Source organism: Pinus tabuliformis, chromosome 9 (assembly GCF_031772625.1).
Source record: "Pinus tabuliformis cultivar Carrire ecotype Pingquan chromosome 9, CPIR1, whole genome shotgun sequence".
NCBI lineage: Eukaryota > Viridiplantae > Streptophyta > Pinopsida > Pinales > Pinaceae > Pinus > Pinus tabuliformis.
The window spans coordinates 1,400,463,143-1,400,481,326 of record NC_142307.1 but is presented as its reverse complement, the minus strand read 5'-3'; the positions used below and the strand labels follow the sequence as shown (position 1 = coordinate 1,400,481,326).

General features: G+C 36.3%; 1 protein-coding gene across 1 annotated transcript in view; it reads right to left on the bottom strand.

Annotated features, from left to right (window-relative positions):
• Positions 1 to 12,790: 12,790 nt before the first annotated feature.
• ERCC1 (nucleotide repair protein) overlaps positions 12,791 to 18,184 on the bottom strand; it is a 205,513-nt gene continuing 200,119 nt past the window's right edge. Inside the window, exons 9-10 of the mRNA XM_089438651.1 lie at positions 13,313 to 13,692; positions 12,791 to 13,114 (exon numbers count right to left, since the gene is read on the bottom strand). Coding sequence (XP_089294777.1) covers positions 13,363 to 13,692 — 330 coding nt within the window. The 3' untranslated portion in view covers positions 12,791 to 13,114; positions 13,313 to 13,362. The remainder of the gene's footprint in view (positions 13,115 to 13,312; positions 13,693 to 18,184) is intronic.

Below are 18,184 nucleotides of genomic sequence, written 5' to 3'. Positions count from 1 at the left end.
GTTTCTTCCTCTTCTAAGGCTTCTAAGTGACCAAATTAGCTTCTCTTCTACCAATTTCAACCATTCCCTTGTAACTTGAAAACTTTGGCCTTGATGTTGCAGAAACCCTAGCCTTCCTCCGCACATGTAAGGGAGAGAGTGTAAGGGAGAGAGTGTATGTAAAAACCAGAAAATTTGTCTTCCTTCTTCCTTCTAGTCCTTCACTTGCCTTGATATTTTTATCATTCACTTCCTTGATGAGTGAATGAGTGATTGATCAAATGAGGTCGAATGGTTTCTTATTTATTGCCCTTCCAGGAGTACGAACTAACCTAATTAGGTCGACTTCTCCACTGCTAGGCCAACTTGGTCTTGGAGGGGTAATTTGACACTTATGACTCACAAATAATTCTTTTGACATGTTACAAGATGCCCAATGGGGTCTTTTACATATGGCAATGACTCTTTGACTTCTTGACTCTATGACAAAACCTAGAAGCACTCAATGTGTGCTTTGACCTAAAATAAATTAACCTTGAGCATGAAACACATGCTTATAAAAAATAATAATAATTAATTAATTTTCCTTTTACACTATACAAGAATCAAGAGTACATATGAAGACCGAGCCTAGTTACATATTTCAACACTCCCTCTTAACTAGGGAGGTATTCATAATGGTACAAAGACATTCTCATATTGAAGAGATCTCATATGAAGGGTTGGATTGGTAAGCCATCTCATAAGCTATCTTTGTAGCTTATATCATTGCATCTCATCATATCTACCAGCATTGTCATATAACAAGGCCTTGACTAACAGCTCTATCTCTCCACAATATTAGAGCACAATGTTGGGGAGATAATGACTTAAAGACACCATCAACATTGCCTCTCAAGGCACATACCCCATCTGGATGTTCACAAGGTATGTCCTTTTAGGACCATTCCCGTCTTGGATTAACACATCCTCAAGGAATTTCCTCTTTGACTACTCTTACCTATTGGATGCCCTACCTAATCCTCAGAGAGTATCAGAAATCATATGCTTACCCAATCCTCCATTATTTCTTCACAATGTGAAGATAAGAATGATGTGTCTATCTCTCCCTCGCAACTAGGGAGGAGATATCAACCAATCCAAGCTTTTTTCTCAAATACGCAAGCTTCTTATTAGGAAGAGATTTTGTCAAAATATTAGATACCTACTCATCGATAGAGATATACTATAGTTGCACCACCCTGTCTTGCACCAATTTTCATAGGTAATGATACTTGTTGTATATGTGCTTCATCTTTCCATGGAATTTAGGGTCTTCAGACAACCATATGCAACTAGTGTTGTCCCAATGTATAGTTGTAGGGTCCATCGGTCCTTCAAACAAATCGGATAACAGCTTCCTCAACCAAACAACTTCTCTACTAACTTCACACGCTGCAATGTATTCAGCTTCAGCACTACTTAATGCAATCAATTTTTGCTTTCTATTCATCCATGATATCATAGAGGATCCCAAGCTAAAACATCCTCTAGTGCTTCTTCCATCTGACTCACTACCTCCCCATTCTAAATCAATATATCCCAAAATTTTGATTGTTCTTTCCATCATACTTCAAGCAGTAATGTATTGTCCCTCGTGGATATCTCAATATATGTTTGGTTGTTATCCAGTGGTCATGTCTAGGCTCCATCTGAAATTTATTGATAATATTCACGGCAAAACAAATATTTGGACGTGTGTTCACAAGATACATCAAAGAGCCAACCAATTGTTTATAACGTGTAGGATCCACAAGGCTTGACTCTGAATTTCTCAACCCCTTCAAATTTGTGACCATGGAGGTTGTCATCGATTTGCTATCCATCATGCCAAACCTTTGTAGCATCTTAATTACATATTTTCCTTGACCCAGATACACTACACCAGGTCTTTGTCAAACTTCCAACACCAAGTAATAGTGCATAAGCCCTAGATTCTTCATATCGATGTTTGCAACCAATTGTTTCTTGCATTCTTGTATACGACTTTCCATACCTGTTATGAGAAGGTCATCCACATATAGAAGAATTATCATTAGTTCACCCTTCACTACTTTGATATAAATATTTGGATCTACAAAACTCTTTGAAAAACCTATTTTTTGTAGATATGTATCCATCCTAGCATACCAAGCCCTTGGGGCTTGCTTGAGGCCATAAAGTGCCTTCTTTAACCTGTAGACACGAGTTTCTTTATTATGTACTTCAAATCCTAATGGTTTTTCAATATATACTTCATCAATGGTGCCATTCAGGAAAGTTGTCTTCACATCCATTTGATGGATGTTCCATCCCATAGTTGTTGCCAAGGAGACCAACAATCTTATAATTGTGTATCTAGTTGTAGGTGTAAATGTTTCTTCATAATCGATGTCTTCTTGTTGAGAGAAACCCCTAGCCACAAACCTTTATTTGCACTTTTCAATGCTTCCATCTGTTGCATGCTTAATCTTGTAGAGCCATTTGGAAGTTACAATTGATTTTTCATTCGGCCTTCGAACAATTTCTCAAACTCCATTTTTCACTATAGACTGGTATTTTTCTTTCATGGCATATTTTCATCTTGACCTTTGGTAGCTTCTTCAAAAGAGGATGGTTCTTCCTCAATCAATTTTGTTATATAGGTTACATATCCTAAATATATTTTAGGCTTTTTACTTTCCTTGAATGGTCCTTTAGCTGCAGCATGTCCTTCTGCTTCTTGAAGAGTTGATGTTAACCAAGTGAGTCTCTTACGAGTTTAAGGGATTATGACTTGTTGCATAGGTTCATTGGGACCTTATTCTTCATGATTCGATATAGTATCTTCTTCTTCCCTTGGGCATTCTTCAAATTTAGGTAGTTCTTCATCATCGAAATCAATTAGGAGATCTTTAGACTTCTTGTAGGCAATGTTTTCATCAAATCTACTTACTTCAATTCGGTGACCTTCCTTGATGTAGATCCTATATGCCTTTGACGAGGTATTGTAGCCAACAAATATGCCCTTCATGCTTATAGGATCCAATTTCTTTCTTTCATCTTTTGGAATGTGAATGTAGACAGGGAAACCATATATTTGAAGATGATTTACACTAGGTTTTCTTCCAGTAAACGCTTCTTTAAGAGTCATGTTGTCAAGTATCTTATGAGGACTTTGATTTTGAATATAGAATGTTGTTTTGGATGCTTCACCCCACATGAATTGAGGTAAGTCTTGATCATGTAGCATTTCCCTAATGCATTCTTCAATTGTACGATTCTTCCTTTCTGCTACTCCATTCTATATTGGATTATATGGCACTATTAGCTCCCTCTTAATTCTAGCCTCCCTACAGAAAGCTATGATTTCTTTTGATGTGTATCCCCCTCCATTGTCATATCTTAGCACTTTTATCTTCCTTTTTGTAAGATTCTCCGCTTCTGGTTTGAATTCTTGAAATTTGTAAAATACTTCATCCTTGGACTTAAGTAAATAAATACAAGTCTTACTTGAGCGGTCATCAATGAAATTCACATAGTATAGATGGCCTCCAAGAGATTTTGTAGGCATAGGACCACGAACATCAAAGTGAATTAGATCCAACATTTCCTTAGATCTTGAAGCATTGTTTCCAAAGGGTTTCTTTACATTTTTACCTAGTGCACATCCCTTGCAAATTCCTTCATGCTCTTCCTTCGGATCAAGGATGCCATTTACCATAGAATTTAAGGATGGTAAGATTTTGTAATGAAGGTGTCCAAACCTTCTATGCCAAAGTTCACATGGATTGATTTCAAGGTGAACTAGGGCTTCAGAGAGAGGTATAAGTGATTTGTAGAGCCTGGGGCATATAGTATGTTGTTGAGATGTATGATTCCTCCATCTTCTAGTTGCAACATGGTTGATCCACTTCCTTTGACTACATAGTTCTTCTTATCTCCAAGCTCAACTGAATGGGAATATTTTCCTTTTGATATAGTCTTGAGTTGTCCATGTTCACCTATCATATGTCTAGAAGCTCCACTGTCAATTATCCATATGTTGTCATCTTCAAAAGTACCTGTAAGTGTTGAGAATAATCCTTTTTTCTTTGTAGAGGAGGTCTTGGCCATGTAATTCTTGATAGATAATAAGAGATTCCAAATTGCTTTGATGCCTTGCTTGAAATAGGATGTCATCATGGAGAATTGCTTCTTCAAGGATGTAGTGATATTCATGATGCCCTTTTTCAACCTTAGCTCTGAAACCATGTTGAGAAATCAATAGGGCTACAATTGAAGTGATTTCTCTTAAACTTGATAACTGCTTGTGATGTTCTTTTACTTTTCTTGATTATTAGCTTCTTCTTCTCTTATTATTATGTTGTTCTTATCATCAAACAACTACCAAAACATGAAGATCAATAGTACACAAGGACACAAGATGTAGGTTGCTAGCTAATGTCAAACCCTCTCCTAGAGAGGAAAACCCACAAAAATATCTTATTTTTATAGATTCTTCAAATGAAAAGTTCCAAGACCTCTAGACCAAGACCATGACCCTTCCAAGACCAAGTCAAACCTTCTGGAGGATGTGTTGTTTCTTACGAAGTCAAACCTTCTGGAGGATGTGTTGTTTCTTACGAAGTCAAACCAAGTCAAATCTCTTCCAATTGCAAAACTTCAACCCCCAACTTCAAATTTTCAGCCCTCACTACAGGTCTGAAATTTTCGGCCCCTACAACAACTACAATTTTCGCATGTGTGAGAGTTTAGGGCTTCTAAAGCTTCATCCTTCCTTCGCTTGGGTTGCTTCCTCTTCTAAGGCTTGTACGTGGCCAAATCGACTTCTCTTATACCAATTTCGACCCTTCCCTTGCAAATTAAAAACTTCAGCCTTGATGATGCAGAAGCCCAAGCCTTATTTTGCAGGTGTGTGAGAGAGTGTAAAACCCAGAAAATCTGACTTCCTTCTTCCTTCTAGTCCTTCGCTTGCCTTCTTCTTCTTGTCCTTCACTTCCTTGATGAATGAACAAGTGAGCGATCAAATGAGGTCGAATGGTCTCTTATTTATAGCCCTTCTAGGAGTATGAACTACCCTAATTAGGCCTACTTCTCCACTGCCAGGCTAACTTGGTCTTGGAGGGGTAATTTGACACTTATGACTCACAAATAGTTCTTTTGACATGTTACAAGATGCCCAGTGGGGCCTTTTACATATGACAATGACTCTTTGACTCCTTGACTCTATGAAAAAACCTAGAAGCACTCAATGGGTGCTTCAACTTGAAATAAATTCACCTTGAGCATGAAACCCATGTTTACAAAATAATAATAATAATATTTTATTTTATTTTGCAATATACAAGAATCAAGAGTACATATGAAGACTGAACCTAGTTACATATTTCAACAAAGCCAAATTTCCCAAGGAGAAAAAAATTAGGGGGCATAAATTTAAGTGGGCTGAAAATTCCAAGTCTAAATTTGCTATATTTTCAATGTATTCTATGAGGTTCTTCCTGTTCAGGGAGTCCTAATTTTCCAGACTAAAAGAAAAGTTAAGTAGAATTGTAGGGTGAAATTTTTGTTTTGTTTTTTGAGACTAATTTTCTATTTAAACTTTCGTTGCAATTATTTAAGTTAAATACTAGTGTACTTTTTATTTAGCAACTTTCAAACAAATAATTTACTGCATGAATAATTTTTTGGGTATAAAATAAATTGTTGAGAATATTAAATCAGATCTGGCTTTCGAAAATTAGCGGTTTACATCCACTAAGCTAAAAAAGAAAAACGTTAATTTTATGCATTTTTCAACCATAATGTTAGGGTTGACATCTTCCTAGTTCTTTTGTGCATTTCAGCTATTGAAAAAATTGCTTTAGCTTTTCTCTTGTTTACCTATTTAATATCCTTTCAAATTTTATTGTCTATCATCATTTATAGATTATTTTTATCATCATGTTGTAAATTGATTCCTAATTAATAACAACAATTGTTAATTAATTGCAGCATTGTTTGAATCTGTTGGGGAAGCCATCCCATTTCGGGATTGAATACATTTCTAGGGTGTCTAATTAACAGGTTCCTAACAAAGTATTCATCGTAAGAGTCCTTAGTTAGTTAATCCCTTAGACCATGGTTATTTGCTGGTTATTGTCATGGTTATTTCCGGGATTTACTTGTCACTGAAAGGTAATGGATGCAAGACCTAATTGATGTCAAAACAGTTAAGGGAAGAGGGTGGTTTCCTGCTTGTCAAGTCTCGTATGAGTTATCAGTAATTTATTCTTTGTCTTGTATTCATTTACTATAGATTGCATTGATGCCAAGTGTTTGACAGAATGTCAGTCCCGGTTGGGGATGGTTAAGGCTAGTCCTGGAGTCAGTTTTTGATTTGCAAGACTTGTTATTATGTAAATCATGGATTCTGAAAGCATCATTGAGTTAGAAAGAGAACAATCACTAAGGTCATAGTGGTGGTTGATCTTATTGTTGCCTTAGACCTAGAATCTCTGATGAGACTTTGCATTAGGCTGCTAGATTTTGTGATAACAAGACCAAAAGCCTCTCAATGGGGAGGTAGGATCTAAAATGGATCTAGAAACAAACATGAATGATTTATAAATGATCACTATGAGCAAGTAGCCAACAACTAATTAAAGGTGAATAGAGCCTCTCAATGGAACAGTAGGATCTAAAATGGATTTAGAAACAAAACATGAATGGTTTATAAATGCTCACTATGAGCAAGTAGTTAACAACTAATTAAAGGTAAATAGTTTTTTCAAAGGACAATTCAAGTATGAAGAATTAAATGAAGAAGAGAGGGTTGGGTAATGGGAAAGGAAGGGACAATGAAGTTTGGTCTTCCCTTTACCCGAGTGTTGCCTATATCTTCTTGCATTTTGACTCATAAAAGATCATTTCGCTGAGAGGAGAGTATACAGAAAAGGATTTTGTTTTTGTAAATTGATTAATGAGCCATAAAGCCATGAGCTTGCAACGTAACCTTGTAATTGTCAAAAATCAAGACAAAACCATTTGAAGTTGGTTTTCCCGTTTGAGTTTCCAGGGTAATATATGTGTGTTATTATGAGTTTATAGCTATGTAATTGCTTTAATTTTGTGACTATGTAGGTATATCTATCTCCGATGTGTTTCATCTAGCATACACCACATACCACAACACTTGCAATTCACAAGTTTGTTAACTCTCAATTAGTTTAATCATTGGTGTGAAACCTGCGGTGTACACCATGTCATACAACTAATTTTGTGGTTTCTCTGCTATTGGTTTAATTTATGGGTTGAATGATCATACCCTACAGCCATACATCATATGATTAATAATTTGTTGTGCAATCTTTTCGCTTTAATTATTGTGTGTATATATAAGCCTTGATCAACACTTAGTTATGATTGCTGCCATTATTAGTCTTTGCTATGGTGAAGACAATTGCAAAAAGATTTTACTATATGTTGTTGCCATTCATATGATAACCAAATAAATAAATAAATAAAACAAAACCAAAAATAAAATAAAATAATTCAATGGTCAAAAGATTTAGGTTGTTCATCCAAGTGCCTGAAGAAGATAGATGGTTGTAAAAAAAGAGTTGTTCCATAGTTTCTTACCAGCACGATATGTCTTTTACAAGTTTCTTACATTGAGTAGTTAACTCATTCTCCTTTCTCATACCATGAACCCAAGGTAAAGTTGTATTATTTCCTTCCAATGCTTGCTTCATGTCTAGAAAGATTGAGCCTTCTACACATCCATTTGTTCCTTATAGCAATTGTTTGGGAACAGCGGGCCAAAATTAGATTGTACAAATACCCCCCTTATACCATGCCCACACCACCAGCAATTCACATTCCAATCCAAGTGATTTTGTCTTTTCTGGTGCCCCACAATGGGTAATGTATCCTTCTCATAATCGTTGTTTCATTCCCATAGCAGTTGCAAGTCACTCCTTTGACAATTTGAGACAGAATTAACCCACTCAACTCACAAAACATTTATATCCAATGTTCCACCAAGTTACCGAGACATGGGGCCGAAGGAGCATAGATATGCAGGAGTGGCCTATGCAAAAGCTCCCCACCAATTTTCAGGAAATGTGGGGGGACATCGGGGTCTTAAAAACTTATAAATATAAAAATATATGATATATCTTTGAAATTTTAATATTTATAATGTAACTGTCGTTATCATTATATAATATAAAACACTTACATCATGAAGGATAATCATATAACTCAAGTTTGAAACAAATTTAAAACAAAAACCATGATATCATATAATCATACATCATACATGTAAGTTCGTAATTGTACAGTGTAACTACTAACAATTTACAATGAAAATAATTGTTTAAAGTTTTAAAGTTTAAACCATATTGAAGTTCCAACTATGAATATTGAAATAAAAGTCAAGTCCGATACATCACGAGTCAAATTTTTATAGCGTCAAGACTCAAGACTAATATATCATATATCAAGATTCAAAATAAACTGAAGTCTGAAACAAAAAAACAAATAAGTTAATAACATAAGAACATATCAAATGATAAATCATAAATGAGCATACTTGCTCAAGGTAATGCCCCGCTAGTCTCTGCATCCAGCTAATGCATGAATAAATCAAGATCAACCATGTCACCATCTTAATCAGAGTCAACGGGCAGCGGTTCGAACTTCAGCGAGAAGATGCGTCTTGGCGATGGCAGGCAGCGTTCAGCGAGAGGATGTGTCTTGGCAGTGACGAGCAACGTTCAACGAGAGGACGACTTAGCAAAAGTGATATCATGAAAAGATGAAACAATGTGAAATGAACATTGAAAATAAAGTTTAAACCCTTCACAATTCATAAAAAATAGGATTTTTTTGTTTCATTAAAAAAAATTGTGAGTTTTGTCTAGAGAAACCACTCCTTGTGCCTAGGAAACGATCCCATTTGGAGGATTCGACCCCGAAAATCAAGGAAACGCCCCCTTACAAGTTTCTGTGTACCCTGCTTTTTGGGAGCGTGGGGAAACGACCTCCAGTCATCTCCAAGTCCCGGAAGCGTGAGGGAGCTAGGAAACTCGACCCCAAGGTGGGGGGACGTGACCCTGTTGAACACTATGTGTGTGTATATGTATATATATAATGAATGATATACACTGTAGAGATTTTTAAATAAATTAGAGGTGGGAGGTTAATGATGAGATTTAGAGGGTTACAAATTATAAGAATTGGATTTTAGAGTGGGGATCCAGTTTTTGCTTATGGTCCATCCATCATCCCTGTTTGGGTTTTTGGGATGTTTACTGATTTCAATGGCTTCTCTAAATTTTTTGTGGAAATAGTGGTCAAATTTGGCAAAGATGTAGGTATTTTCAATGCAAATATGATGTTTTGTATTATTGGAATGTTCAGCTAGTGCAGACATTTTTTATCATGTTTGATGTCAGTCAAATATTCAAGGATCTGAGTATTAATGGATCGACTTGTCTCACCCACATATGGAATTCCACAAGAACAAGGAATCAGATAAACTCCTTTTTGGCATTTAGGATCAATAGGGTCTTTAACAGATTTGAGGTTAGTATTTATCGGTTTGAAGGTGGTCAAGATTTTATGTTTTCTTAGGATATGGGAGATCTTATCAGTAGTACCTTGAATGTATGGAAGGTTGACTTTATTAATGAAGTTGTCAAAATTTTTATTATTTTTATTATTAAGACCAGTGTCTCTGCTAGCTTTATTAAATGCTTTGATGGCTTGATGTTTATTATATCCATTTTTTAAAAATACATTTATTAGATGAGATTTCTCTTTATCTAAGTGTTCTTTATCAGAGATTCACACTGCTCTTGTTGCAAGGGTGTTTAAAATGCCTAATTTTTGTTTGGGATGATGGTGAGAAGTGGGACGTGGAGCCATTCAGGTTACGGCTCATGAGGATGTCAAGGAAAGGAAGGCTACCATTAACTTCTACTTCCATGGTAAATTTTATGGATGGGGAAAGTTTATTTAGATGTTGTTTGAAAGTTTCTAATGCTGCATGCCCATGGGTCCAAATGAGGAAAGTGTCATTTACAAATCTTTTCCATAATTTAGGTTTAAAGGGTGCACTTTCAAGGGCTTTGGATTCAAAATCTTCCATGTATAAGTTGGCTATTATCGGAGAAAGAGGAGAACCCATAGCTACCCCGCAAGTTTGTTCATAAATTTCGCCCATGAATATTACTTACTTGTATCTTATGAAGTCAAATAATCAATAGTCTATTAATTTCTAAATTAATTATCAAGGGGCCCATCTGCAGGTTGTTGATTTGTAAACATGGGACATATAGTCCACATGTCATACTGGCATGGATTCATTGTCGAGGTCTCTGCAAGCCTTGTGTAGCATTGATCAGAAGGTCCATTTATTGATGCCAAATAAAGTGCATGGAAGCTTTGTTCTAGGAATTAAGGAGAGATCTATGTTTTTAGCAATGTTCCACCAAGTTTCTGGGACGTGGGGGTAAGGGAGCGGGGATACGCAGGAGCGGCCTATGCAAAAGCTCCCCACCAATTTTTAGGAAACGTGAGGGGATGTCGGGGTCTTGAAAACTTATAAATATAAAAAATATATGATATGTAATTGAAATTTTAATATTTATAATGTAATTGTCTTTATCATTATATAATGTATAACACTTGCATCATGAAGGATAAATGATAAATTGATGAATCATGTCACTGAAGTCTAAAACAAATTTAAAACAAAAAGCATGATATCATATAATCATACATCATACATGTAAGTTTGTAATTGTACAATGTAACTACTAACAATGTACAATGAAAATAAATGTTTGAAGTTTTAAAGTTTAAACCATATTGAAGTTCCAACTACGAATACTGAATATTGAAATAAAAGCAAGTCTGATACATCAAGAGTCAATTTTTTATAGCATCAAGACTCAAGTCTAATATATCATATATCAAGATTCAAAATAAACTTAAGTCTGAAACAGATAAACAAATAGGCTAATAACATAAGAACATATCAAATGATAAATCTAATGAGCATAATTGCTCAAGGTAATGCCCCACTAGTCCCTGCATCTAGCTGTTGCATGAATAAATCATGATCAACAATGTCACCATCTGAATCAGAGTCAGCGGGCAGTGGTTCAAACTTCAGCAAGAGGATGTGTCTTAACGATGGCGAGTAACGTTCAACGAGAGGACGAGAGGACAACTGAGCAGAGTGATATCATGAAAAGATGAAACAATGTGAAATGAACATTGAAAATAAAGTTTAAACCCTTCACGATTCATAAAAAATAGGACTTTTTGTTTCATTAAAAAATTGTGAGTTTTGTCTAGGGAAACGACCCCTCACGACCCCACAAGACCCCTTATGCCTAGGAAAGGACCCCATTTGGAAGATTCAACCCTGAAAATCGAGGAAATGCCCCCTTACAAGTTTTCATGCCTACCCTAGTTTTTGGGAGCGTGGGGAAGCGACTCCAGTCGTCCCCAAGTCCCCAGAGTGCGAGGGAGCTAGGAAACTTGACCTCAGATGGAGGGACACGACCCCATGGAACACTATATATATATATATATATATATATACACACACACACTAAGTATTCCTCATATCATTTTTCCAAATTAATATATTTTTAACATATTATAAAAAAATCCCAAAAATATACAATTAATCTTTCCTATTAATTCCTATTGATTAACAATGTAATATTTATCATTAAACTCATTTTTGAAAACAATAATAGAATTTAATTCATTTAATTTTATAATAACACTTTCAATACATTTTCTAATATTTATATATTTTTAATACTCATTTAGGTGTTTTTAATATAAATATTCCTTATATCATTATCCTCATTTTCCCTCACTAATATATTTTAAACATATTAAAATATCTTAAAATCAACAATTAATCACTCTCATTAATTAAATATTTAATTATAATATGACTTAATAAAACATATTTATTTTCACTATCGGCCATTTTCTCTTAAATCCTAAAACCTTCTCCCTATTTATTAGCTACTCTATTAACCATGGAGTAGAGATCAATTTTCCTCATCCCTTCATCCTGATGATGAACCTCAGTGGCAGCGGCTAACCAGCCTGCCATAGGGCATTAAATGCCCAGGGAGATGCAGGCTGGATAGCCCGCTAACATGCGAATTCGGAAACTGGGCACTAAATAGGAAATGGGAATTCGCGTGTTAGCGGGCTATCCAGCCTGCATCTCCGTGGGCATTTAATGCCCTATGGCAGGCTGGTTAGCCGCTGCCAACCTCAGTTACATAATTCCTTTTTTATTTTCACTGTCGGCCATTTTCTCTTAAACCCTAAAACCTTCTCCCTATTTATTAGCTACTCTATTAACCACGGAGTAGCGATCATTTTTCCCCATCCTTTCATCCTGATGATGAACCTCAATTACATAATTCCTTTTTTATTTTCACTGTCGGCCATTTTCTCTTAAACCCTAAAACATTCTCCCTATTTATTAGCTACTCTAGTAACCATAGAGTAGCGATCATTTTTCCTCATCCTTTCATCCTGATGATGAACCTCAGTTACATAATTCCTTTTTTATTTTCACTGTTGGCCATTTGCTCTTAAACCCTAAAACCTTCTCCCTATTTATTAGATACTCTATTAACCACGGAGTAGCAATCATTTTTCCTCATCCTTTCATCCTGATGATGAACCTCAATTGAAGGTTCATAACATTGATCTAAAATAATCAATATGAATGGGATTAATCCGAAAAATCTATTACAGCAGTCTAAGAATCCCAGAAATCTTAAATATTAAAATATTCTATTACTTTGATCAATGAATTACATACAAGTCAATACAAGAAAGATTTCATAAACTAACCTTTGTTAGAACTTAAAAATAAGAAATATCTAGAATGTTTGAAAGTACGATCAATGTCTATCGCGACTGTGGTCAAAAGAAATTTTTGACTGCCGAACATCCTCACAAACAACATTCTTCTGAAACTTCAGACTGTCTGCCAACCCACAGTTAGCATTTTTCCATAATTTACATACATTTTCCACCCTTACCTCGAACAGTCCCAGTCACTGATTCATAAAGAAGCAATCTTAATCATAACCCGAGCCTGCAATGGTGAAATGCAACACAAAGTTATGGTAACTACGTTGCGCTATTGGACATTTTCAGTGGGAAATTTGTCAGAATATGTTCGAGTCATTGAGATGAGGGCATAAAACTAGAGAACTCGAAAATACTAGTCTAGACACTGCCTATGAAAATTAGGAAAAAAGATGTAAAGGAGAAGATTAAATAAAATGCTCACCTCATAATACGTGCAATGACAAAGAAAACTTTGGTCTCCAACATCCATCCTCAATCGTTCTGATCGTTAGTCATGTCACCTTTTAAACTCATTTCTGATGTTGCCCTCTCCTCAATTGCCTCACCAATTTCGGTGTGATCGTTCTTTTGAACACCAATTTTGTTCCAGTACTTTGCATATGCCACACTTAGAGTTGACCTTACTGACACTTCAGAGTGTTTGACTTCGACATTATCAATTTTGTGCCCTGTAGATTCTGTTGTTTCATTTTTCTTTGTATTTTCTTTATCTTGAGTTGCACCTTCTGCACCACTAGCAGTCCTATTATACTTCACGACACGTCTAAATGGCTCATGAAATGTGTCATACAATCGTTTTACCTGTGATAAGAGTATGTATGATATTAAAATAGCTCATTTGCTATAAAGTGCAGTCTAAGACGATCAAATGGCATGACAGGTGTATAATAGCTCACAAAGAGTAGAAGATGAGAAATATTAGTTTACAAAACCAAAAGGTTATTTGAATTCAAATAATGCAAAAGGACAAGAATAAAATATCATATGTAGATGACATCCAATTTCATTACAGTACAGTGAGCAAGAATGACAGATAAAGTCTAAGCATCGTTCCTAAACAGAATTGTCATTTAAAATACAGGTGAGAGTGAATAAAATATAGTTTAAAAAGAATAATAGAAGATATATCCAGCCACGTACAAGAAAAGTCACCAAACTCAATTGGGACCTGACTCATTTTGGTCAGAGACTCTGCTGAGTCTCTGGACTACCAAAGACTCAGTAATAGACTCAGAACCATGAAAAATGCAAAGCAATATAGATTCAAGAACATTAAATGTAGTTTAATATCATAAATGAATATTAAGTTTATATAATGCAAATACATATTGAATGTAAAAAACAATTGACAAAACATAACCAATACCAAACACTAATAAATTTTATTCATCAAGAAGCCAAATGTTACGTCATCCTTCATCCATCATAAATGTCAAATGTCAAGAGTTAAGACTCAAAGTCAGATCAGAACTAAATCCATACAACAAAAACCAAAACACTGCATAAATAATAAATATAAAAGACCCCAACCTCTAAAAATGAGTACCAATAGACATGCTGGAGAGTTGACTCAAGCTTGACTGGGCAAGTCTCACATGGCAGAACAAGTTTTGAGTCTTGACTATGTTCAATTTGACCTGGCAAGTTTTTCCAGCTGGTTTTGTGTTCACCAAGACAACCCAGGTTTGACTGGTTTTTTCTATGACAAGGTTGACTGAGTTGACTCAACTCATTAGGCTGGCAAGTCATTCAGACTCAGCAAATCCAGGTAGATTTGGCTGGGTCTGATGACTATGGGTACAATTATATTATATATGTATATACTACCAGATTAATGTGCATCTATTACAATGTCAAAGAAGCTTTGAAGATTGTCAATGCTTCTGTGAACTTCACAATAAAAAATCCTTGCAGAACTAATCTAAATTTTGCGAACCTTGGCCTGCCTTTTCCACCATTTATGACTTTTGCCTATTTGACCATTTTCATGGCATGTCTTGAGCTAGTTTTGCGAGACCAAATGAACGAACTTCACAACTGTAAAGTTTAACACTGAGTTTACCAAAAAGGTTTAATAAAGGTGAATTACAAAGAATCCAACATAGCATCAGGAATACTGCTATCACTTTGAACCAGCTAACCTGATCGACTAAAGTGTTGAGAATCATAGCTTGGACAGAAACTTCTGCACACAATCAATGTGAATGTGCAACTAGTTCGAGATATTTAAAAATAGATTATCCACTAAAAGCATAAAGAGAAGGCAAGGTAGAGACTTTTATCACACATGAACAGTTCAGAGAGAGCACAGGCAGCCAGGAAAGAGGCATTTCCAGGAAGTAAGCAGTCTTATTCAATGTACAGAACAGTTCCTTATAGCAATATGGATAGGTCCATATGGATTCGTACAATCACATGAATAGGTCATACATGATCAACACAGTCATACAGACAGACTGTACAGGTGTCTGTACAGTCTGTATGGACATGCCATGCAGTCCATGATATTCATCAATCGTTTTGTTCAAGATTGGGGTGTTTTTTGGTATCCATGCAGTGTTGTTTTATGGACAACTTGTGGAGATTTCTTTGTATGTCTTCCGATGAATGAAAAGCTGATTTGAAAGAGTAATTACCTGAGTGTGTGTGAAATTAATTTTCACATCCGCTATTCAATTTCTTGATATTGTGTGATTGATGACATGGTCTGAAATTTAACTTCAGTTCTGCAATCTACTGTTTGATTGAGATCATAAGGACATTAGTCACCTAGAGCTAACTTTTATGATTGAAATGCTCAAGGATTTGCTGCAGTAAATCAACTGCTAGAAAGGAGGAACAGCAGGTAGAGAATTTCAAACTAATTTTGAGATTTGGGAGTGTGTAGTAGATCTCAAAGATGGCATTAGCTAACCTCAGATTTGAGGACAGATTGGATGGTGCCTCAAATTTCTTATCATGGAAGGTGAGGGTTACACTATTACTAAAAGAGAATGAACTCTGGGATGATGTCAAGCACATTGTGACTCTACCTACAAATCTGCAGGACTTGGTAGATCACAACAAAAAGGAAGCGAAGGTCAACTGAATGATCCTGGATGCCATAAAGGACCATATGATCCTCACGTATCTGTGAAGAAGATGGCAAAGAAGAAATCTGATGCCATCATTAGTATTTTCCAAAAGGCATAGTCTAATGAGGTGACTTTTTGTCTTTTTTACCATAATCCGCCGACATGATTCTTGGTGAGATCACAAAGTTATATCATTTAAAATACACTTTTGAATACATAAATGGATTCAGCACTCTGAAAAACTCCCAAAACACTCAGATTGTACAGACTCAACAACTTAAAATTACAATTTTCCCAATTTCTAACCAGATTTCGAGCAGAATCAACTGGAAAATCTGCCCAAAAAAGCGGCAAAAAAGTCATCTCATTAGACTATTAATTTCTAGAGTCCGAACATAAACAGGAAGATTATATTGCGAAACAATCTCATATTTATAGGGATGAACAAATCAAACAGAGTCACCAATTACCTTATGAAGATCGCATAGATTTGTGATCAGTTTGCAACAGTTAGGGAGAATGTTGAAGTTGCAGAGCTAGTGAACAGTTAGGGAGAATGTTGAATGGTTTCCCATCATCATGGTAACCATTTGTCAAACGTATTTGCACTTGGGAAACCTCTCTAACTTTGACAGGCTTTCGGATAACTATATCAAGAGGCGATTCAGATGGAGTCAAAAGCTAGCAAAAAGGGTGGTGATGAGAACCTCTATTTGGTCAATCAAATAAGGGCAGAGATAAAAGATCCAACAAGGGTAAAAGAAAAAGTGAGTTAACCTCAAAACCAGGAAAGAAGGACCTGAGTAAAATCAAGTGCTTTGTTTGTCATAAGAATGGTCATTATGCATCACAATATCCAAAGAAGACAAAAGCAGCGATACAAGTCGGTAGAAGGCTCTGCAAGAATTAGATAAATGACTTTGTTGACAAGTTCAATAAGGATCTCTCAATGATATCTTGCCTTTCTCCGAGCGTGATTCCAAGGGATGCATAGCATATGGATAGTGGAGCATCTTGACAAATGACATTGTTAGATTGGCAGCTAGCCCCAAACTCCATGTTGTTGGAAATACTAAGAAGGGGGGGGGGGGGTGAATCAGTGTTTCTTTTTATGTTGTTCTTTTTATCACCAAAACACATATATATATGGAACACAAAAATAGATAGCTGAAATAAATGCTTTTATTAACACAAACAGTGCAATGAAATAAATACAATATATAGCTGGTTGCAATTAGTTTCCAAGCACCAACTTGGACTTTTGTGTCCAACCTCCAGAGCACCAACTTTGTTCTTTCAAGGCAATAGTTCTGCACTTAGGAACACCAACTCCCAAGGATTCCAGTCCTTTCAGTTCTGAGGCGCCAACCCTGTGGGCTCCAACCCAAACCTGGTATAAATTGTTTTGCTGTAGTTCTCTGCTCCCAAACCTGCTGAGCTTCTGCTTCACTCCTGTTCTCCTGCTTCTCCTGCCTCTCCTACCTCTGCTGCCTCTGCCTGAACTTCGGCTTCCTCTCACACTGATCATTCACACCCACTTCCTTGTTTTTTCTATTTTTGCATTCCTGATGCCTCTGACTGTTCATTTCCGCTTCCCACTGGCTCTTTAGCTTCTTCAACGCTCGCTTTAGTTTCCTCTACGTTGGCTTGTCCTTTGGCTTCCTTCTTCTTCATTGCTTTGGCTTTTTGGTTTCCTCTACGCTAGCTTACCCTTCGACTTCCTCGCTCTTCGGTTGCTATGACTTCCTTTGCGTCTTCGTGCTCACAATTGCGTATTAAAATTGTAACAAAGCCCCTTTTTCTTTTAATGATAATAGGCATATACAGGAATTTATTGTTTAACGAAGAGACTATACCAATCAGGACGGACCCAGATGCCACATCCCAATCGCAATCGCAATCAGCTTTCGTTTAGGGCTCCTGAACTATCGGAACTGTCATCATAAGCCTTTTGGCCTAAAAAACCCCGCGCAATACAATTATTCTTATACCACAAGTGGTATTTAGGAAGGGCCTTATGCTGGAACTGGTATTCAGCGGATGGCTTCTAATTCCACTCGGCAGGCAACACATAACAGCGAGAAGGAAGAGGATATCGCTTTTTCGAGCAGGTATTCCTCGAGCGATATGTCCACCCGAAATATATGTAAACCATTGGATCTACAAGGGATGGTCAACGGTGGAGGTTCGGATGCTCAGGTAATGCGAGCTCGCCTTTT